Source organism: Danio aesculapii, chromosome 8, assembly GCF_903798145.1.
Source record: "Danio aesculapii chromosome 8, fDanAes4.1, whole genome shotgun sequence".
Taxonomy (NCBI): Eukaryota; Metazoa; Chordata; class Actinopteri; order Cypriniformes; family Danionidae; genus Danio; species Danio aesculapii.
The window spans coordinates 48776371-48802291 of NC_079442.1; the positions used below are offsets into that span (position 1 = coordinate 48776371).

Here is a 25921-nt window from a genome sequence, read left to right on the forward strand (position 1 = left end):
GTAGCAACATGGGCACACCCAAAAAGCTATCAAAAGACACAAGAGATAAAATTGTAGACCTTCACAAAGCTGGAAAAGGCTACGGGGCAATTGCCAAGCAGCTCGGTGAAAAAAGAACAACTGTTGGAGCAATAGTCAGAAAGTGGAAGAGGCTAATGATGACTGTCAATGTCCCTCGGACTGGGGTCCCTCGGAAGATCTCTCCTCGTGGGGTATCAATGATGCTAAGAATGGTCAAGAATCAGCCCAGAACTACACGGGAGGAGCTGGTCAATGCCGTGAAGAGAGCTGGGACCGCCCTTTCCAAGGCTACCATCAGTAATGCATTAAGACGTCATGTATTAAAGTCATGCATCGCAAGGAAGGTTCCCCTGCTTAAGTCAGCCCATGTCAAAGCCTGTCTGAGGTTTGCCAGGGACCATCTGGATGATCCAGAGGAGTCATGGAAGAAAGTCCTGTGGTTAGATGAGACCAAAGTAGAACTTTTTGGTCTAAGCTCTATTCGCTGTGTTTGGAGGAAGAAGAATGATGAGTATCATCCCAAAAATACCATACCTACGGTGAAGCATGGGGGTTGGAAGCATCATGCTCTGGTGGTGTTTTTCTGCACAGGGGACAGGACAACTGCACTGTATAAAGGAGAGGATGAACGGGGCCATGTATTGTGAGATATTGGGCAAAAACCTTCTTCCCTTAGTCAGAGCATTATTGATGGGTCGTGGCTGGGTCTTCCAACCTGACAATGACCCAAAGCACACAGGCAGGAAAACCAAGGAGTGGCTCCGTAAGAAGCATATCAAGGTTCTGGAGTGGCCTAGCCAGTCTCCAGACCTAAATCCAATAGAAAATCTTTGGAGGGAGCTGAAACTTTGTGTTGCTCAGCGACAGCTCTGAAACCTGACAGATCTAGAGAAGATCTGCATGGAGGAGTGGACCAAAATTCCTCCTGCAGTGTGTGCAAACCTGGTGAAGAACTACAGGAAGCGTTTGACCTCTGTAATTGTTAACAAAGACTTCTGTACCAAATATTAAACATTTTTGACTCAAGTGATCAAATACTTATTTGACACAGTAATTTACAAATAAATTGTTAAAAAATCCTACAACGTGATTTCTGGATTTTTATTTTTAGATTCTGTCTCTGTAAGTGGAAATGCACCTATGGTGAAAATTCTAGACCACTCCATGATTTCTAAGTAGGGGATATTGAAAAATCACAGGGTGATCAAATACTTATTGACCTCACTGTGTGTGTATATATATATATATATATATATATATATATATATATATATATATATATATATATATATATATATATATATATATATATATATATATATATATATATATATATATATATGATAAGTACAGTACGAATGTTGCCCCATGCGCGCACGGCACTAAAATGTGCCTATAAAGGACTAAATATCAATGGAACTTATAGCTATTTTGATGTGTTTTACAGCATTTTTATTAGCCTTTGAATATGTAAATAATGTGTATATCATATTTTTTTAAGAGAGAGAAATATTTATTTTGTAAGATGATGTCAGTTTGAGTTTTATGTATATTTTATTATACTCTTTTAATATTTGTTTTTATTTTTTATTTTATACTAGCAAAAATAATTCAGCTTTAATGGCTTTAGTAATTAAATTCAATTAAATGATCACTGGTGATGTGGTGGCACAGTGGGTAGTGCTGTCGCCTCACAGCAAGAAGGGTTCTGGTTTGAGCCTTGGCTGGGTCAGTTGGCATTTCTGTGTGGAGTCTGTGTTTTGGCATGGGTTTCTTCTGAGTGCTCCGGTTTCCCCCTACAGTTCAAACACATGAGCTAAAGGTTTTTTTTTTTGGGTAAGCTAAATTGTCCGTAGTGTATGTGTGTGAATGGGAGTGTATGGGTGTTTCCCAGTGATGGGTTCAAGCTGGAAGGGCATCCGCTGTGTAAAACATATGCTGGATAAGTTGGCGGTTCATTCCTCTGTGGTGACCCCTAATAAATAAGGGAATAAGCCGAAAAGAAAATGATGAAATGAATAAATTATCACTTGGAAATTCTCAGTTTCTCTGGATTTAAAATTACTTGTAGTTTTGTTTTATTTATTCGTCAAACTACTAATGACATTTCTTCTAAATTCAACATGAAATTGTTGTCATTCACAGCATAAGATATCAATTGGACAAAATAAAAAAGGGCAATGTTTTCAGGTGTTTATTTACATTTACATTTAATTATTTAACAGACAATTTTGTCCAAAGCGACTTAAGTCTAGTTTATACTTCTGCGTCGAGTGATCGGCGTGACCCATGGCGCCTGCCGTGCGCGTAGTTGTGCATTCATACTTCTGCATGCTGTTTGTGTTGCTCTGCAATAACACTTCCGAAACGCTAGCTGGCAGTAGGTTTTTATGTTCCTCTGTGTCGAGTTGCTTTACGGGTGTTTTTTTTCTTCTTAATGCTACAAGTAGCTTAAGCTCACTCATTCCAAGGTGGGAACTGGCCGACGTGCAACAACTTTAATCATAAGGTAAACATAAAACAAAAGCTTTCATCTGGAGCTCCTTCACGGGAATCGACACTTGTAAACAATCGCTCCGTCAGGCTCACGGCTCTCAGCACCGCCCACGCTCGACACCGCTACCAAGCTGGCCAATCACAGAGCTTGTGTAGTTATGTATTTCTTTTTTTTTTGAGAGGTGCACGTCAGTGTCTGAGCCAGCCATGGCGAGGGCTATGCGACTGTGCTATGCCAGACCATATGCATGCGCTTGACGCAGAAGTGTAAAATAGCCTCTACAATTGATTTAACAAGAGGCAATTTTGCATAAAAGACAAAAATTGTGTAATGTTTTTTAGGTCATGTGGTGTTTATATTAACTTTATAATAAAAACATTTTGACCACACAAAACCAATATTTTAACTTTAGAAAAATTAAGAAATCATGATTAAGTGCAATAGCTCTGATTTTCAGCGACAACAAATGAAAACATTGTTATTTTTACCAATTGTTATTCATTTATTCAATTTCCTTTGGCTTAGTTCCCCCTACAGTTCAAACACATGAGGTATAGGGTTTTTTTTGGGTAAGCTAAATTGTCCGTAGTGTATGTGTGTGAATTGGAGTGTATGGGTTTTTGCCAGTGATGGGTTCCAGCTGGAAGGGCATCCGCTGTGTAAAACATTTGCTGGATAAGTTGGCGGTTCATTCCTCTGTGGTGACCCCTGATAAATAAGGGAATAAGCCGAAAAGAAAATGAATAAATGAATAAATTGTCACTTGGAAATTCTCAGTTTCTTTGGATTTAAAATTACTTGTAGTTTTGTTTTATTTATTCTTTAAACTACTAATGGCATTTCTTCTAAATTCAACATGAAATTGTTGTCATTTACAGCATAAGATGTCAATTGGACAAAATATAAAAGGAGCAATGTTTTCAGGTGTTTATTTACATCTACATTTCATTATTTAATAGACAATTTTGTCCAAAGCGACTTATGTCTAGTTTATACTTCTGCGTCGAGTGATCGGCGTGACCTATGGCGCCTGCCATGCTTGAGTTGTGCATTCATACTTCTGCATGCTGTTTGTGTTGCTCTGCAATAACACTTCCCAAACGCTAGCTGGCAGTAGGTTTTTATGTTCCTCTGTTTCGAGTTGCTTTACGGGTGTTTTTTTTCTTCTTAATGCTACAAGTAGCTTAAGCTCACTCATTCCAAGGTGTGAACTGGCCGACGTGCAACAACTTTAATCATAAGGTAAACATAAAACAAAAGCTTTCATCTGTAGCTCCTTCACGGGACTCGACACTTGTAAACAATCGCTCCGTCAGGCTCACGGCTCTCAGCACCGCCCACGCTCGACACCGCTACCAAGCTGGCCAATCACAGAGCTTGGGTAGTTATGTATTTCTTTTTTTTGAGAGGTGCACGTCAGTGTCTGAGCCAGCCACGGCAAGGGCTATGCGACTGTGCTATGCCAGACCATATGCATGTTCTTGACGCAGAAGTGTAAAATAGCCTCTACAATTGATTTAACAAGAGGCAATTTTGCATAAGAGGCAAAAATTGTGTAATGTTTTTTAGGTCATGTGGTGTTTATATTAACTTTATAATAAAAAAATTTTGACCACACAAAACCAATATTTTAACTTTAGAAAAATTAAGAAATCATGATCAAGTGCAATAGCTCTGATTTTCAACGACAACAAATGAAAACATTGTTATTTTTACCAATTGTTCATTTATTCAATTTCCTTCGGCTTAGTCCCTTTATTCATCAGGGGTCGCCACAACGGAATGAACTGCCAACTTATCCAGCATATGTTTAACACAACGGATACCTTTCTAGCAGCAACCCAGTACTGGGAAACATCCATACACACTCATTCACACACATACACTACGGCCAATTTAGTTTATTCAATTCTCCTATACCGCATGTGTTTAGACTGTGTGGGAAACGAGAGCACCCGGAGGAAACCTACGCAAACGTGGGGAGAACATGCAAACTCCACATTGAAATGCCAACTGGCCCAGCCGGGGCTCGAACCGGCAACCTTCTTGCTGTGAGGCGACTGTGTTAACCACTGAGCCACCGTGCCACTATAAAATAATTATTTACATAACATTTTTATATATCATAGTGCTGTCACGATACTAGAATTGTTTACTTCGATACAATACCGGATATTGCTATTTGATACCGTAAATAAATACCAATAAATAAAACTATTTAATATAAATTCATAAAAAATATTGAAATCTGATTAAAACAAAAGCCTTAAAATCGTAATTTTGTTATTAACTATTCATCTCTTTGCTGTTGAGATATCGATAATAACCAAAAGCAAGATTGTATCATGTTAAGTCTTTTACTATCGACATTTATCGAGATAATTTCTCACAGCACTAATTTATTAAACTAATTATAATAAAATCTCTATATAGTAAAAATGCCCAAAAAAATTCAATTCAAATGAATCACAAAATGTCAAATAAATAAAAAATAAGTTAATAAATATGTCTAAATAATAAATACAGTATGAATGTTGCCCCACATGCAAACATGTCAGGCTAAACAAACAGTTCTAACATCTACACCTGTCGTAACTCAAAAAGAGCCTACTTTTAAAACAGAACAAACTATAATGTGTTTTATTTCAATGTTAACCTGTAAGCAAGGACACTTTAAGTATTAATAGTGTCCTGTAAAAGATATTAAGTCATGTTATCTATTTGCACATTGTTTGTACTGTGAAATATAATGAGCCATTTACGACTATTTGGACGCTGTGTTGATTTAAAGGCACATAGTTTACCTCTTTTTTATGATTTAATATAATATATATTATGGTTCTTCTGAGTGTGCCAGTTTAGTTTCAGTTAAAAACACAATTCAGATTTTTTTATTATAATGTGTTAAAAAGTGTCATGTTGGGGGCGTGTCCACAGTTCGCTGATTTATGGGTGTGTTGCTTCACATGTAAATTAGTTTCGGCTTCCCGCCAACGTAACAAGGGGGCGGGGCCATGAGCTCACCCGCTCTGCGTTTTCAACAGTCTGACAGGCAGACGGAGGAGAGGATCACCATTCAGTCATACATGTACGACTCAGACACAGACCAAGCAGAGAGTACAAGATCATTTGTGTCTTTGTACAGTTTTACAGCCAACTGTGTGCTAGTTTCAAGTGCCGAGCTTGTACACAGAAACTAATAACCACGCACACTGAATTAACTTTGACTGAGGCACCGGATGCGCAGCTCGAAGCCGCGACACGGCACACCAGACACTCTCTGTAGCGCGGCAGAAACATGAAGTGTCCCGAATAGTCGTTTCGTCGTTTTAATTCTAAACATAGGTTTCTGCAGCGGTCCGCGGCGCCCAGCCGTCGACTTGAGTGTACCCTGATAGAAACCTATGTTTAGAATTCTAAAACGCATGCTAGTTAAGATCACAGGGAGCTTCTGGGATCGTGAGAAATGCAAACGGCTGAAGTATAAGGTAGACTCAATGAGAAGTACACATGTTTGCAAACCTACCTAAAGATACAACCAATAATTCCGATTAGAGCGATAATGTGGAGAATATTGCTCTTGTGTTGAGCCCAATGAGCCTTGCATCTAAAATTGAGCTAGCGTGTTCCTTTAGTGATATCGCTTCGACTCACGCTGAAAATGGCGGACGTGAATAAACAAACTGAGGATATGATGACGCGCCTGTCAATTAATATTGGTGGGTGGGGGGACCGCTCTCCTACGTCAGGTTGCGGTCGGTTTGAAAACAGCTCCAATTGGTCCACCATTTTTTATGTTGTTAAATTGAAAAAAAAGCACTGGGTGTGCTTAAATCACCCCAATATGACGGTCTATACACCATACATGCACATATGTCTGTCCAAACAGCTTGAAAAGTAGATTTTTTACCATAGGTGCCCTTTAATCAGTATTAGTCATTCCAAATAAAGTAATTGTGTGTGTAATATTGTATTTATAATTATAATTGAGCAGAAAATGTGAATACAAATACCCTCAGCCCTGTTGATGACAGACTTTACGAAGTCCTTAAAGAAAAAGCTGCTATTTTTGCTATGTTTGACCCCGTGTTTGTTTGTGTGTTTCTCTCAGCACCGCGATCGCACCATCCCCGTGCTGATTATTGGGATCCTGGTCTTTCTTCCGGGATTTTACCACCTGCGCATCGCCTATTACGCCTCCAAGGGTTATCGAGGTTATTCCTATGATGACATCCCAGACTTTGACGACTGACAGAGATCTCAGCCTGTGTTCCTGCACCGCTGCCGGTGTGTCTCAAACTCCTGACAGGCTCATTTTTTACACATCCATATAGACTGAGAAGGGGAATTTATGAACTAGAGGTTTCATGTGAACAAAATCACTGTATTATAGATTAAATGACACTGTATATGTGTTACAGGGAACAAACAAAACCTGAAGCCAAAAAACAGCTCAAAACACACCACATGTTGTTATATATATATATTTGATTGATTACTCTGGGGTTGAAATCTGCCATTATTGATGTGAATTTTTTTTTTTTGCCCAGTTCTAAAGAACATAGTCATGTTATTTAACATTACATTTTCAAACCATCCTTGAAATTGAAAGCAAAATGATTTAATTTTTACATTTGAACAAATGTGATGTGAATAAAGCATCATTTCCATGGATGATATTTGATGTCATGCCACTGGATTGAACTTATTTTCATGCCTGTGATGTTATGGCTATTGCATAGTAATGCTTTATGAATAAATAATTTGTTTTAAACCGAATGCTTATTAATTTCATGGCTAAAAGAGACCTTTGAATGAGTGAGTGTGGAAATATTTGGACCAAAATAATAACTGATAAACATTTTAATAAAGCATATATAAATATTATACACTACCTGACAAAAGTTGATCTCAGTTGTAAGATCAACAAATAATAACTTGACTTCTTGTTGATCATTTGTAAAAATGGCAGAAGGTCGATTTTTCCCGTGAATCATCTGTTGAGCTGCATCCCAATCATCACAAATACTGCAGAAGACCTACTGGAACACACATGGACCCAAGATTCTCATAGATATTAATCAAGTTTGGTGAAGGAATAAATCATGGTTTGGGGTTTCATTCAGGATGGGTTCGTGCAAGAGATCTGCAGAGTGGATGGCAACATCAACAGCCTGAGGCATCAAAACATTTGAGCTGCCCATTACATTACAAACCACAGGAGAGGGCAAATTCTTCAGCAGGAGAGCGCTCCTTCTCATGATTCAGCCTCCACATCAAAGTTCCTGAAAGCAAAGGAGGTCAAGGTGCTCCAGGATTGGCCAGCCCAGTCACCAGACATGACTATTATTGAGAATGTTCAGGGTAAGATGGAGGAGGAGGCATTGAAGATGAATCCAAATAATCTTGATGAACTCTGGGAGTCCTGCAAGAACGCTTTCTTTGTCATTCCAGATGACTTTATTAATCAGTGATTTGAGTCATTGCAGAGATGTATGGATGCAGTCCTCCAAACTCATGATGGAGTCAGACACAATATTCATTCTGTTTCCACTGCAGCATGACTTTATATTCTATACTGGACATTATTTCTGTTAAGTGACAAGACTTTTGTCTAAGCAAAGTCAGACCTTACTGTCCTAATTAAATAATTATAAATCAAGGCATGATCATATTTTATTTAGCTAAAATAAGCGTAATCTAGAGGCCTTTGCCTTTCATATAAGAAAACTTCTGATACCAAATGAGAAGTCAAGTTATTATTTGTTGTTCCTAAAACTTAGATTGATGACTACAGCATGTAAATAAATGCATGTAAATAATAAATACTGTATAATGTAATGTTAATTAATGTTACAGATTTTGGTCACGCTTTATTTTGATGGTCTGTTTGTTGAACTTAAGTTACATTGCATCTACATGCTAACTAATTCTCATTAGATTATAAGTAGACTGTTAGGTTGGGGTTAGGGTTAGTGTATGTTGACATGTACTTGCAAAGGTTCTTATAGTCAGTTAAATGTCTGTTGAAGCAGCAGAATCAACAGATATTAAGCAGACAGTCTACTAATACTCAAATGGACCATCAAATTAAAGTGCACCAAGATTTTCCAGATATTTATGTAATATCTTTTTTCATTCATTGCCTTTTTTATTTATTTATATGTATTTTTCATTTCTAATATAAATTTATTTTCTTTATGCCAAAAAAAATAAAACAAATAAATACATATTTATTAATGACGTTTCCATTGTAGGGCAGGTGTCTCTTGCACGATAATATTTCTGTTTGGGCATCTGTGACTTGCAGAAGATTAAAACACACCTGTTATAAAACCCCTTGATAGGCCATTGACAGTTTTTTTCCGATGGTAAAATGACGTTCACTGTAGTTTTGGTGGTGAAAGTGCGCCCTCGTGTGGATCATAAATGAGCTTACACCAAAATTACACCAGTGAAATTCTTTTGTTTGAAAAGAAAATCATATTTTAAGACCAGGAAACAACAGATATAGGACAAAACATCTTTTTTCTAAACCAAATATCATATCTGATAAAAAAGATGTATAGAATATTTCTGGAATATGAAAGTTTTGTTTTAACTTGTAAATATAAAATGCCACCAAAATGATTTAATTCTCATTCTGAAACACATATAAACAGCATATATTACTCAATAACTTGTCTGAGAATTAGTTTTCAGTTTTTTTATTTTATTTTATTTGATATTAAAACCCCATATTTGTCTCTGCATTGAGGTCTGATATAACAGGTGTATTTTTAAAACTAATGTTTGGATGTTTAATAAAACCATATATTTAATATTTGTGTTGTTTAAAAGCACACATGACACAATAATTAATATCAGTTTAAAACACGACTGTATATCAGTCATCAGGATTAAACAAAAATAAAGTAAAAAATAATCAAATAAAATCACAGTAAACTGAATATTTTTTATTATGTTATAATGACGTTACAAAAAAATCCTCTCATGATTAACCAATAGAAAGAAAGCGAGAGAGAGATTATTATATTGTATTTATCAAACTTATAATTGTTTGTTCTGTAAGTATATATGTGTTGTATAACTTTATGACATTATTCGTTGTTTAGGCTATATAATCTAAAATGCTTTGGCAAAATTATAAAAATGTAAAATGGCATGCAAATAAATCTCTTTTGAATAGAATTGAATTAAGAGAGAGAGAGAGAGAGAGAGAGAGAGAGAGAGAGAGAGTTTATATCTGATTGTATTCCTCTAGCAGCACAAAACATTAATGTCTGTCACAAAAGAGAGAGAAAACCAATAAAAACATCAGTGATGCGCTTGCACACACACACACACACACACACACACACACACACACACACACATCTAGATTATTTTAAATGAATCATTGTAAATATACTGATTATTATTATTATTATCACTGTTTTATCCATAAATGCTTAGTTAAATGTACAGTTTATTCTGATTTATTTTATTTTATTATCATTATTATTATTATTATCATCATTATTATCATTATTATTATTATTATCATTATTATTATTATTATCATTATTATTATTATTATCATTATTATTATTATTATCATCATTATTATCATTATTATTATTATTATCATTATTATTATTATTATTATTATCATTATTATCATTATTATTATCATCATTATTATCATTATTATTATTATTATCATTATTATTATTATTATCATCATTATTATCATTATTATTATTATTATCATTATTATTATTATTATCATCATTATTATCATTATTATTATTATTATCATTATTATTATTATTATCATTATTATTATTATTATCATTATTATTATTATTATCATCATTATTATCATTATTATTATTATTATCATTATTATTATTATTATCATCATTATTATCATTATTATTATTATTATTTTTATCATTATTATTATTATTATTATTATACTGTTTATTATGTTACGATATTTCTTTTCACATTTTACTATGTTGTTGTTGTTGTTGTTGTTGTTGTTTTCTTTACCATATTTATATATGTTTATTTTTTTAATGTAAACTTTATCCTAAATGTTGATTGTTAAATGTACTGTGTATACTGATCTATTATTATTTTTTATTGATATATATGAATGACATGATGTATTGAATAATATTGTGGTATATTTAATATATTATTTATATTTTTATTTAATTATGTGTGTATATATATATATATATATATATATATATATATATATATATATAGATATATAGATATATAGATATATATACACACATACTGGTTTTTTCATATATATATGTATGCAAATTTTTATTGTAAACTTTATAAATGCTTAGGCAATACATTTGTAACATTTGTCATGCCAATAAAGCAAATATTGAATTGAATTGAGAGAGAGAGAGAGAGAGAGAGAGAGAGAGAGAGAGAGAGAGAGAGAGAGAGAGAGAGAGAGAGAGAGAGAGAGAGAGAGAGAGAGAGAGAGAGAGAGAGAGAGAGAGAGAGAGAGAGAGAGAGAGGCGTTCACTGTGTGCGCGAGAAAGAGAGGCGCGCGTTCACTGTGAATGTGTGTGTGTATGTATGTGTGTGCGCGCGTGAGCAGCAGCCGTGCAGTGTTTTAGCGTGTCTAAAGCGACAGAAACATGTGAGAGACTGCAAAAACTTTACTGGACTGAAACTGGAGACCGCGGGAAACTTCACTTCACTCACGAGGAGAGAGTCTGTATGGACCAGACACAACAACGACGCAGCTTTACGGTGCAAACAAACCGTTGGAACTTTACATTTCTGACGCTGAAGGATTTAAAAATCTGGACGAAGCAAACCCAGGCAACGTAAATGAAGTTTTAAAGAGCCGCTGGATTCAGCAACATCGACGATACTACTCTGGTTTTTGCTATTAACCTTGTTAAACGATTCCTGAAGTGTTATAAATAATACTGTGAGCGTTTTGTGGATTATTTCGTACAACTTTCGAGCGGAGGAGAACCTATGACGTTAACGCCATCGATGGAGTGACACCTTTATGTTAGCATCACAGTCAAGTGCCTCAAAAAGGTAAAACACACACACACACGCATTTATAAATAGACATATTGCAATCGTTTGCGCCAGCAGATGTTATTCAGACAAATATGCATAATTCATAAATCAGAGCTGCCATTCAAATGTTGTATCTGATTGAAGTATGAGTCCTGTATTTTTAATGCAACTTCTGACGATGATATTCGGTTGCAGGTGGATTATTTGTGTTTATTACTGTGTTTTTTGAGGTGCACGTGAGATTGTGTGACTCTCTTGAGAACAATGACCACCACACACTCTCTGACCACCGCAGATCATGCTGGATATCAGTCCTGTCCAGCACTTTATTCTCAGTCACTTCATTAAAACTGCATGAGGCATTGCTTAAGAAATAGACTGCAGTGTACTTTAGACGAGTACTCCTGTTTAATGGTGTTTGTAGGATTATTGTTATGTTTTAAATGCCACTTTGGCTGCTCTGGTGGCTTTATATACTATTGGGATCTTGCTGAACTCAAATTGGATTACTGAGAAGTAAAATAAAGAGAAATTGTATGGTATAATAATATAAAATAGTATTTTAATATAAGATATAATATGTTAACCTAATATATTTTATATCTAAAATCTTATATATATATATATATATATATATATATATATATATATATATATATATATATATATATATATATATATATGTATGTATGTATGTATGTATGTATGTGTATGTGTGTGTGTATAATATAATATATTTTATATCTAAAATCTAATAAATATATATATATATATATATATATATATATATATATATATATATATATATATATATATATATATATATATATATATATATATATATATGTATGTTTAAAAGTAGTATGTGATATGTTTTTTATTCTAATATCTAAACATATTTATTTATATAGTGTTCAAATATTAATATAATGAAAATACTGAAATTGAGAAATATTCAACATAATAAATATTAATCATAAGTTATACAGATATTGTTATATGTGATATAATTTTTATAATATGTTGTTAATTGAATAAGTTGAGAAATTGTAATAAAAGTTCACATCGTATATATTTAATATTACTTCTAATAATAAATCAATTAATTTAGTGTTAAAATATGTATAAGTAAAATAACGATATGCTGAAACTATAAAAATTTGTAATATAATGAATATAAATATATAATAATAATTTTAGAATGTATAAGATGTAGTATAACACCTAAATTAATTACAAATATTTTTTTTAATAATAAACGTATAGTTTGCCATAGTTGTCAACATATTAATATGATATATTGAAATATATCAAAAGAGTTAGTTAACATTATTTGTTAATTATTATTATTATATTAATAGTTTCTCAACTCTAAATAAAACTTAGACACTGACGTTGAAAATTTTTTTGGATCACACTGTAATTTTATTTATTAATTTATATGTAGGATTTATTACCAGATATGAACTGTATTATTTATTTAACCTCTGCCTTGTACTTTGATTGAATATACTTGATCTATAATAGCTATATTATCATTATTATTCAGTGTATTTGGTATAATTATATAATGTTTAAAATGTAGTTTAACACCTATATTATTTAAAAATAATTAGTTTATTAGTAAATCCATAGTTGTCAACATATTAAAATTAAATATTTAAATATATCAAAAGTCTTAGTATTATTTTAAAATTATTACGAATATTATTATTATTATTATTATTATTATTATTATTATTAATAATGATATTAATATAATCTCAGTTTCATTTGCAAAACATAATCTCTAAATAAACTTTTTTGGCTGACGTTGAACTTTTTCTGTATCATATTGTAATTTTATAGAGCATTATATCATGTTAGGTACAACAGCTGCTTTGTACTTTCATTGGATATATTTGATCTTTAATAGCCATCTTATCATTATGATTTGGTGCAAATCTCTAAATAAAACTTTTTTTTTTTTTTGCTGACGTTGAACTTTTTCTGGATCACACTGTAATTTTATTGAGCGTTATATCATTTTAGGATATAGGATTTATTACCTGGTATGAACTATTATTTATTTGACAGCTGCCTTGTACTCTCAGTGGATACTTGATCTTTAATGGCCATCTTATCATTGCTATTTGCTGTAATGCCGCCATAAATGTCAAAGGATAAGAGTACTGTACTATTTTTAATCATATATTATAACATTACTCTTAATATCAAATTAATTTAGTTAAAATATTTAGAAGTAAAATGATGATAAATACTAAAACTGAGAAATATCATATGTGATATATTAAATATGAATTATATTGTTTAATCTGTATTCTAATTTAACACCTAAATTAAATAAACATATTTTTTTATTTTTTTATTAATAAATGTATAGTTTGTCATAGTTGTCAACATATTAAAATGAAATATTTAAATATATCAAAAAGTGTTAGTTAGCATTATTTGTTAATTATTATTATTATTATTATTATTATTATATGTCAACTTTTAACTATATATTAATAATTATATAATTTATAAGATGTTGTCTAACACCTATATTAAATAAACATATGTATTTATTGATAAATCCATAGTTGTCAACATACAAAATTACAAAGCAAAAAATGACATCTTTAAATATATGAAAAAGAGTTAGTTAGCATTTTTTGTTAATTATTATGAATATTATTAAATAATTATTATATTTTGTTTTCAGTTTCGTTCTCTAAATAAAACTTCTCTTTTTTTTTCGCTGATGTGTAATTTTATTAAGCATTATATCATTTTAGGATTAATATAAAGGATTTATTACCTGATATGAACTGTATTATTTATTTAAAAGCTGCCTTGTACTTTCATTAGATATACTTGATCTTTAATGTGGCCATCTTATCATTATTATTTAGTGTAATGCATCCATAAATGTCAAAAGATAAGAGTGCTGTACTTTAAAGAAGAATGATGTGTGAATATAACTGTTTACAGCTTACCAAACGTGCACTTGCAGAAGCCAGCCTAATCTGTTTAAGCAGTTATGCTAAGATTAGTTATTGGTATACGTTGGTCACAAGGTCACGCGTAACAATGTCAAAATGAACAGCTTAACCTGGACTAGAATGACTAGTGAGGGTCAACAGCAATGCGGCTTCACCCTGAGCTTTACTGAATCACCTTCTGCTCATCCTCCATACGCCGTTTAAGCAGATATTACTGACCCACATTAGACAGTGTTGTGATAAACACAGCTGCTGAGAGATCAAAGGTCGCTAAGGAAAGCGAATGTGTCGTCATGGTTATCTTGATACCTTTAAACATTTTATTGCTGTTGTGGGCCATGTGTTTCCCACATTAGAAAAATACTATAGTAACTTATAGTAAATAATGTTATATAGTAAAAAAAAAAATACTATAGTGTTTAATTTTACTATAGTGAAGTATAGGCATGTATAAGATTCTGACGGTGTGATAACCTTGGATAAAAATATCATGGTTTCACGGGATCACGGTATTGTAATTACTGCTCTAAAATATATTCTTTTTAAATGTCTGGGTAAAAAAACTAAAAGTTTTCCCCCTTTTGAACGCAATATATCCTATTTTGAGAAACTTTTCAAATATTTTACAGCAGTAAACATGTCAGGCTAAATAGTTCAAATGAATCATTGACTTCTGCTGTCTTCATTAGATTTCTTCACAATTTAAAATGGCATCTTTGGACATCTTTTCTGCTGGACATGCTGTTGTAAAATAGAAAATAATAATACAATTAAACATCTTACACATACCTTAGGAACGGTATTACAGAAAATGTTGGCGGTATTAAAACCTTGACTTTTCCAAACCACGGTACACCTTTAAAACGATTATCATCCCATGTCTAAGTATATAATACTGTAATATATTATAGTACTTACAACACTTTGTTAATGAATGCTGTAGCATACTTTAATATTAAATAAATATATAGTGAACTGATATATGTAATACATACTGTAGTGTACTTTAAAGTGTTTATTATTACAATTAAAACTGATATCTATTAGTCAATAGAGTTTTCCTCATTATTAATATTTTTTAAATGTAAAATTTGATTAAATGTTTAGTTTTACAGTGAAAATACAATACTTTTATTTGTTATATTTAACATTTTCATGACGTTTATTAACTATATAAATATTACAATATTTATAAAATTATAAAAATCAACTATAATTGAAACATGACAAATAATATATTTAAAACAAATATTATTATTAATGTTTCATGAAATATTTCCTTTTTTTTGTAGTTCTACAAACAGGCACAGAAAACCTTGAATCTTGAAAAAAAAATCCTGTTACCAACCCTGCAACCAGCACTAGTGAACTACTATTTCTAGTATGGATTCACGTGAGCCGGCAGTTTCTGCTGACTTGCATTTGTGTGATGCAATATTTCCAATTGATACGGAATAGTGAGTGTGGGTGAAGGGGTTATTTTTGAGCTCCTCCTCTTATCTGTCACTCAAAGCAAACTAACAGTTGAAGGGGTGTGGCTAAGCCTATTTTGGCCAGTCCGTCAAACTGACACCATCAGAGAAGGACTGCCGTTTCAGAGCGGAGGTATACTTCTTTTTTTTTTTCCAGTGGATTAACTTGCTCAGATTAAATGTTCACCTTAAAGGTCCCGTGAAGTGCTTTGGAATGTGAATTTTTTTTGTTAGGTGTTTGACGTAATCTTAACAAAAAAATTAAGAGGGTGGGACATATAGTAGCCCCTCCTCTTTTAAAAAACAGCCAATAGAGTTTCATTTTTATTACACCTCTGCCAGTGGGTGTGTTTGAGCTCAAGCTCATCAAATGAAAAGCAAACGAGAAGCCTCTTTAAGGGGGCAGGTCATGTGTGGTCAGAAGACTTGATGAGGTGGCATGAAATAAAAACCTGCAAGCTTTGTTTGTTTATATCAGTGTTATACTTTCTAAACGCAAATTTTGGTGCATACTCGCTAATAGATATCCTTTACTTTATTTCATTTAGATTGCTGCCTCCTGATGGTGAATGTGGTTGTTCATGATAGATACTATTTGGAAGTTTGGTCATTTATTTTCGCAGTTTAGCAACTGTCACCTGGTAAACAGTTTGCTACTCATGACTGCATTTTAAACATTTTTAAGTTTTCATGTTATATTCAGTAATAATATCGAGGGATTCTGGGAATTGTCTGTAAACTTTGCATGAGAATTAACAGGAATTAATGGGAATAAACGGTGAATTTGGTCAATTGAAGTTTAGCCTATGTCATTCATTCATTCATTTTCCTTTGGCTTAGTCTCTATTTCTGAGGTCACCACAATGGAATGGCCACCAACTATTTCAGCATATGTTTTACACAGCGGATGCCCTTCCAGTGCAATCCAGTATTGAGAAACACCCATACGCACTCATTCACACACATACACTATGGACGATCAAGATTATTCAATTCACCTATAGCACATGTGTTTGGACTGTGGGGGAAACCGGATCACCTGGAGGAAACCCACACCAAAACAAGGCGAACATGCAAACTCCACACAGAAATACTAACTGGCCCAGCCGGGACTCAGAGACCTTCTTGCTTTAAGGTGACACTGACACTCATTGCATGCACCAATATTTTCTTGAGATCTGCACACATTTTTTTTTAATCTGTCTAAGCTACTTAAATGTATTTTTTGCTCTGTAAGCTATTGTGCACCAACATTTACAAGTGTATAAACAAATACTCTGACTGAGCAAGCATTTAAACAAACACACACACACACACACACTAACAAAATACCATCCTCCGTTTACTATCCCACTTTAAGTCACCTAAGGAATTCCCAAAGAAATTTTCTGGAAATTTACCACCTCTTTGCAACACTGATCATAACAGTCTACAGTGTTATTTCCGTACTCCAAGTTAACAGTATGTCCTACAAAAGTATGATGCATGCTTGACATCTTGATCACTTCTCCACCTGGTTTTCTCCTATGGTTTAGACATCACCAAACAGATTACAGGCTTTCATAGCTAAAAGCAAGAGTAGAACTCTGAAGCAGATTACACTTGTTAGTGCTACCACAATCTGTAAATAAACGTATTGTGTGAGCTCAGGCTAAATCATGCCTTGTTCATGCATGAGCAAATCACGAGACCAGCTTTAAGGGTTTTTTACCTCCAGATCTACCTGGGTGGTGGAGCTTTCATTGCATTTTTAGTGTCTAAATGATCCGGTCTGGAGGGAAATCAAAGCGGAAGCAGTTTCAAAACCAAAGCCACTTGAACTGCATTTGGCCTCAAAGCTCCCACGGGTGTTTAATAGATAGATGGTGTCATCAAGTTATATTTCCTTACTTTATTATTGCCAAACTCATGCCAAGATGCTGCTTTAGATTTCCTGCAGGACCAGATGTTGAGCTTCATAGGTCTGAACATGTCTGCGTCTTCATTTTTCAGATTTATATTAGTGTAAATATGTAAGGTATAACTGACTCGGGTGTGCATTACTGTCTAATAATTCAATGGACTAGAGTAAATTATTTCTATTTAATTAAAAACACTGTTCAGATGTAGCATTTTAGTCATTTGTTAGGTTTTTATCCTCAAACTGCTCCTGTGTGAAGCACTACGGTTTCTTTCACATCTCACCAGTTGTGTTTTGATGTGATTTCTCACTGTTGTAGCTGTGAAATTGCTCAGCGTAGTGATATGAAAGTGTAATGCACTTTAAAACCTGCCGGAACTACTTTAACTGTGCCTTTATCTGAAAATAACTGCACACAGAATGTGCATCAGCGAATTATAATCAAGCATTCAACAGGTCTGTAATATAAGCTGTTATCACTTTTATGAGTATCACAGTTCAACACAAATCTTCCCTAATGTGAGAAAGGTGAAACAAACGAGGAAAAGATCTAATGAGCTCTTATTAACTGATTACTCAATTACTCAGACAGGTATTTGGTGTCTGTCCAGGAGGATAAAAGTGATGTTTGATTGTGCAGAGCTTCAGTGTAGCTTGATATTGTAGCCTGAAGGAAGTAATGATATTCTGTGGAAAATCAAGCTTATGATGATGATTATTATTATTATTTCTTTGTTGTTGTTTTTTTCAGGAGCATTACAACATATATTTTTATTTGTTATTGTAATCTTATTCTCTGAGGAAAATTGTTTGCATATCAGAATTGCAAAACTCTTAAATGTGTTCAGCTATAATAAAAAAAAAATGAAGAGACCACTTCTAGTTCCACTGGAATTACTTGATTTACTAGGCATGGCTTTTAGTAAATTGTTAATATTTGACTTCTTTTAGGTTTAAGACTTATTCTAAGGTCTGATAACATTTAGTTTCTCCAAATGTCAAATAAAAATATAGCCATTTGTGCATGTTAGTTGGTGTATATATTTGTTTTTAGGTTTTTGTCAGTCTTAAGTCCGAAGTTATGAAATCTGCTATAGTATAATCATAGATATTTTGTTACGTCCTTTTAGATGTTAATATTAAACTAAAGGTATTTGACATAACATATAATAGTTGAGTGTGTGTGTAACAAATGGAGGGAGAAAGACACGACTTAGGAGCCAAATATCACTGCAATTGTTTATTGCCCATACTTCTAGTGAAACCAGTGAAACTATATTATACAGTGAAAGAAAAATATTTACAATAAATAAATGATTACCTGGGGGGAGAGGAAGTAGTTAGATGTGCTTAAATCAAAGAAATAAATATAACAAAACTCAGTAACTGTTTTCAACAAACTAAACTAAATATGAAAAGAAAAGCATGAAAAGAAACATCTTCAACGTACCAAACGTCTTAACTAAACTACTCTAACTTAAAACAAAACATACACAAAGCAGCACATTCTCCTGAACTAATGAACTTATACAAAAGATAAATCTCGGTGTTGTATATGTATATCGCGCGACTTACTCCTACAACCTCTCCGAGGTATCACTCAAATACATCAGTTAACTGGACAAGTTCACAAGCAAACACATTGCACTTTCAGATCTCAAAACTTTAGACAAGAGAATTAAACACAAGCAAAACACATTCTCTCAGACTAGCCCTCGCAAGAGAGACTGTCCTCACAGTGACCCACAGAAAGAGTAAGAGCGAAAGATTGATAGAGAGAGAGAGATCGCCATTACAGTTTGGGCTCGGCTTTTAAACGCTACGCCGACCAGCGATTGGTTGCGCAAACCCAGCGTCAGCGGCCAACGTCATCAGCACGAAATGCGGATCCTCCAATGCCGTTCGTACCTGTAACACACGCATGAAACGACACACCCACATACAAACAAACACACACACATATCCAAAATACGTTCTGCAAGCGAACGTAACAATTTACATTAGATGTCGCCTACGCTGTCGTTTATTGGGAGGAATGCATCAATAGACCTCCATTTTAGTACAGGGTAGCGCTCCTTTGAAATGAATGTGGGACCAAGATGCAGTGGAGGACTGGCCATCCAGAGGCAGAGGAATATACAGATATATGCATATATATGTCGACCCCAGAATAATAAAGGGACTAAGCCGTAAAGAAAATGAATAAATGAATGAACATTGCATTCTAGATATTGGCAATATTCAATAGTCAATTTGATGCTTGTTTCACATATTTCTGTTTTTATGAAGTGAAGCATGCTTAAATGTTATGCAGTGGCACAAATCCATTTTTTTACAATTTACATTCAGTCATTAAGTAGATGCTTTTGTCCAAAGCAACTTACAATTGAGGAGGCATTCAGCAATTCTACAAGAAGAGGCAATGCACACAACAAGTGGTAATTATACAACTGAACTTGGTGCTCAGAGAATTAAGTGCTAGAGTAAGGAGGGAGGAGTGTTTTAATATAGAGAGAAGAACGTTTCTATTGTTGGTTTTGGTGAACTTCATAAATTCAACTCAATTCACCTTTATTTGTATAGCGCTTATACAATGTAGATTGTGTCAAAGCAGCTTCACATAAAAGGTCACAGTAAATTGGAACAGTGTAGTTCAGTTTGTAGTGTTTAAGTTCAGTTTAGCTCAGTTCAGTGTGGTTTAATAATCACTACTGAGAGTCCAAACACTGAAGAGCAAATCCAACGATGCGCAGCTCTACAGATCCCGAACCATGCAAGCCAGTGGCGACAGCGGAGAGGGAAAAAAAACTTCACTAATTGGCGAAAGTGAAGAAAAAAAACCTTGAGAGAAACCAGGCTCAGTTGGGCACGATCATTTTAATTTCTCCGCTAGCCAAACGTCTTGTGCAGAGCTGTAGTCTCAGTGGCGGAGGCTGGAAGCTGGCCTCAGCGAAGACTCGTCTGTCTCTGGAGCGTCACAGGAATCAGTCTCATGTTCTCCACTCCTCCATGACCACCACAGTAGCTGCTCAGGATACGGCCTGGTCCAGGATATGGAAACCTTGGGATCATCTCGTCGTTGGTCTTGGATCGAGTCAGTGACTCTGCATAGTCTGAGGGCCTCGGGAATGTTTTCCGCAATGTTTTTTTTTATTTATATGTGGAGTAATTGAAAGAAAATGTCTGGTTTAGGGTTGTCACGATACTGGATTTCTGAATTTTAAAAACGTCTATTTCCTGCTAACATTTAAGCGCTGTTGATCACGTTCTTAAACAGCACTGATTTGCCATTGTGTTCACATGCTCAACGGAAATTGGCCGTGAAGGTCATCAGTTCACCAAACTCACCTCTGTTTACTGAGTGTAAACACAGATGCAGGGAGCATTTTAAAGCGGCAAAGATCAGCTGGGTTGTCTATAAGCTGACATACGAGCGATCCTCTGATAAATCGACTGATCTTCATGGCTTTAATACGCTTCAGTACAGTGTATCATAACAATACCACAATACACACAAGAAGTGCTTGTAATACAAAGGAACTGCTCAGAGAATTAAGCACTAGAGTAAAGAGAGGGAAGTTTTTTTATAGAGAGAAAATCATTTCTACAGGTGGTTTGTCAAACCCACTCACCTGTGTGAAGCACACTTCATAAATGCACAGTGTTTTGGTTTTTGTTTGGTTTAGTTTTTTGGTTTGTTTTTTTTGGTGCAAGTGTCAGAGAGATGAAAGAGTGTTTTCTACAGGTGGTTTGTCAAACCCACTCACCTGCGTGAGGCACACTCAGAATCACACAATGTTTTGAAGTTACTCTCTGGTGTGGTGGGGGAGAGAAGAGGGGGTTCAGGTGATTGTGGAAGAGATGTGTTTTTTGTTTGTATTATGAAGGATATCAGTGAATCAGCAGTGTGTGTAGGAATGGGACGATCATTCCACCAGTTAGGAACATTGAATGAAAAGGTTTTGGAAAGTGACTTATAGCCACTCTACGATGGTACCACATTGGCTTGACATTTCCGCCGTTAGCATCCAGCCAGCCATAGAAATGGCACTGTAATGCCACAGGAAGACTGTGGGCTTACTGTGCTTCCTCTGACCTCGGTCATTGTGCTTGGCCTGTGTCAACCGGGATCATCCAGGATTATCTGCAGCATAATACAGCTGCTAATCAGCCTGTCTCTGCCACTGACTGTCACTGCACTAAAGAGCAAACGTGCAGTGATTTACCTTTCAGAGCACACAAGCTGCTTTCACATGCTGGCAAGCTGTGGCGTTTGCATGATGTTATTCAACTGCACGTGAAGAGCTTCATTCTACATTTCGTTTAGTAAAAACTGTTAATGTTGTTTTTTTTGTAGGTGACAATAAAACCAGTCATAAGGGTCCATTTCTGGAATTTGAGATTTATAAATAAATTAAAAGATGAATAAATATTTAACTTTTAATTGATGTATGGTTTGCTAGGACAATATTTGTCTGAGATACAACTAATTAAAGGGGACCTTATATAAAAAAAAAAACACTTTTAAATGGGGGTTTAAATAGTTGTGTGGCAACAGTGTGTGAATATAACCAGCCTCTAATGGTAAAAATTCATTAATTCAATATTTTTATCACACATTATAAAAACAGTCTGCAAAAGTACTTTGGTTGACAATTTCCCTTTGTTTGTGTCATCAGCGGGGGAAAGCCCCGGCAATTAGTGATGATCCCTCCCTTATTAGCATAGACAGCCCTGAGTGAGAAGCAGCCGTCTGCCATTACATATTTACCTGCTAAAGACAATGTCAGTGACTAAGAAAGAGGATTATAAATGTGGAGTTTTAGGATGCTCAAATTAGGGCTGTGCGATTAATCGAATCGCAATCGCGGTTTGAAACGTTGCGATTAGCTAATCACAAGAGCTTGAGATATGACATGTATATTACTTAACTTCCCCCTCTCACTGTGTGACAGTCGTTTCATGTGTGACAGCCTTACTAGCCAATTGAGTGAGCACACTTTCGTTCTGCCCAATCAGAATTGCGCAACCGAACTATGCGGAACGCCCACAATAAAAAATAGGATAGCGCAAATGAGTGGGATGATGGCATTTGCCACTTCAGAAGCATTAATAGATGAATTAATATCCAAGATAAACAGCACGTCAGTAATATGGGAATATCTTGGTCTCAAAGTCATTTGTCGCAGAATTATTGCCATAGCACGAGGAAATACAACAACCAGCAACTAAAAAAGCACCCCAGGTGGCTATATGGGGAGAGTCTTGCTAAAAGCAGGGGCGTAGATTTAGCATGGACGGAGGGGACGCAGAGGGGGACCAATTATTGAAATGTCCCCTCAAATAATTTAATTCACTCAAAAAAAAAATTGCGCTGTCAATATTGACCTAGACATGCAGAAAAGGTTAAGTCTTACCTCTCCTCAAGGCACACCTGGCTGTGCCTTTCCCTGCTGTCATGTTAGAGGCTGTAGCTGTGTTCAGAAAAACAGCGCAGGTGAATTTACCATGCAAGAAAAAGGTATGTGAGGTGTGTGACACACACAGGTGAGGATGGCGGCAGCCAAAAAAGGACATAAAGAGCTTTTTTTCAACGGGAAGTGTAAGTCACGTAAACTCAAGTTCACTACTGAATGTGTCTATCATGATAATAGCGTTAATGCTCGTGCTTTCCTCCGCTTTAACACACAGTCTGTCGTTATAGCAGACTGATATAGTCTATGAATAGTATGCCCCGAAAACTAACTGCATAATAAACATGTAAAAGAATATGATCCCTGTCTGTTCTGATTTCTCAGAGTAGCATGTGCAATTTCGGTTGACACAGTTTGTCAGAAACTACAGCCTGATCTCCATCCTTTATTAAATACATCTTTACACGAAAAAGAACACAACCTCTGCAGTTTGGCAGTATTTCGGGTTTCGACCGAATTAGAATGGAGACATGGCAAATACAAACTAACGTTAGAGGTCTGTATTTCCAAGTAAAGCACAGGAGCGGTCTGTAACTCTGGCGTAATTTGAATGGGAGCGGGCAGTGTAATGATATCACTTCTGAACGAGGATTGTTTGTGTGTGCGTGCGTGCGTGCATGTGCGTGTGTGTGTGTCTGTGTCTGTGTGAGAATGAGAGAGTCTGTGTGTGTGTGAGAATGAGAGAGAGAGAGTGATGCTGTGCCTTTGCATCGCTGGCTTGGTGCTGTGTGTGTGTGAATGAGAGAGAGCTTCCTGCGCAGATCTCTAATACGAACAAGACAAGCAGGTGACCACGAACCTAAGGTAGCATATATACGGAATGGTTTAGGCACAAGCCAACAGTTTGATGACGCTGTCTGAGCCTTACATCATATTTTTTTATTATATATACTGGATACCGAGGTAAAATAGAGAGGAGGTTTGACGGTATCAAAATTTGGATACCGCCCAAGCCTAATTTGCACTATTGCTAAAATAAACAGAAGTCTTTATTAAACTCTCTCTTTTATTAAACATTCTTTTAACATTACACTGTCAGGCCTGTAGCCAGCTTTTTGAATGGGTTATTTTTGCAGTTATTCGCCTGATTTTCTATTTAATAATGAGGTAAAAATATTACATTTTAAGAACAGATATTTACTGGATTATAGTGTAGGATGGTAATCATAACCACAGTTTTTGATGTACCAAAATATATTTTAAACCATTTTGTCAAATTGCTTATTACACTATTTCATGTGTTTATTTACAAATGTGCATTTACACTGTAAGCTTTATATTACACTGTAAGATTTATAAAAATAATGAAACTTTAGAATAAACAAATATGAAAATATACTTATCTTTAAAAGATCTAATGTATTATCATCTTTCATTACACACACACACACACACACACACACACACATATATATATATATATATATATATATATATATATATATATATATATATATATATATATATATATATATATATATATATATATATATATATATATATATATATATATATATATATTAGAAATCTGTTAAAAACTTGTTTTAAATTAAAAGCTAGTACATTCAACTTTCATCAGTCAGAGTTTGGCCATTTGAATAATAATAAAAATGAAAACATAATAACAATAATCCATCTTGTGGACCTTAGAACCCCCCTTGGCGACGGCCCTGATTATTTAATTTAACTTAATAAATGGTATGAAGAGAGCATTAATTATGAATAGATTTTAAAAGCAGTTAAATAATTAATAGCAGCATATATATATATATATATATATATATAAATATATATATATATATATATATATATATATATATATATATATATAAACAATATTCATTCTTGGGGGGTGGGGGTTGTTTGATTCACCCGTTCCCACCATTGTCAAGTGCAAACCTACACCCTTGCTAAAATGTCAACTAAAAGTACTGTCAGTGACATTCAATATTATAGCAAGCAACAGCAAAGTACAGTTTCAGAGTTGTTTGCTAATATAAGTTAATATCTTTTAAGTTACTTTTTTTAAACTAACACTCACTCAATTTTAATTAATTATAATTAATAATTATATATTATAATTATATTAATTATATATAATAAGAATTATTATTGAATTATTGACTTGACTACAAAATTAAATCGCAAATCGAATTCGCAATATCTGTCAAATAAATCGCAATGAGATATTTTCCCCAAATCGCACAGCCCTAGCTCAAATGAACACTGGAGTGTCCATATAGCCTGACACAATCTGAGACACTTTTTTTTTGACAATTTTCAGTTTTTCACGTGGATAACGATAGTTCTGTTTATGCTGAAACTTCACATATGCTGTGAGTCTAGAGACATCAGAGACTTAATATACAAATTAAGTTCTTAGCAATGCATATTACTAATAAATAATTCGTGTTTTATATATATATATATTTATGGTAGGACATTTACAAATGTCTTAATGGAAAATGATCTAATGATTTTTGGCATAAATAAAAAATATATAATTTTGACCCATA

At 34.2% G+C, this 25921-nt stretch overlaps 2 protein-coding genes across 2 annotated transcripts in view; both read left to right on the forward strand.

Annotated features, from left to right (window-relative positions):
• tmem230b (transmembrane protein 230b) overlaps nt 1-7297 on the forward strand; it is a 13929-nt gene extending 6632 nt beyond the window's left edge. The window contains exon 4 of the mRNA XM_056464464.1: nt 6630-7297. Coding sequence (XP_056320439.1) covers nt 6630-6770 — 141 coding nt within the window. The 3' untranslated portion in view covers nt 6771-7297. The remainder of the gene's footprint in view (nt 1-6629) is intronic.
• A 3848-nt stretch (nt 7298-11145) lies between these two features.
• Nucleotides 11146-25921, forward strand: part of igsf9b (immunoglobulin superfamily, member 9b) — a 123254-nt gene continuing 108478 nt past the window's right edge. Inside the window, exon 1 of the mRNA XM_056464115.1 lies at nt 11146-11587. The gene's annotated coding sequence lies outside the window, so the exon portion shown is untranslated. The remainder of the gene's footprint in view (nt 11588-25921) is intronic.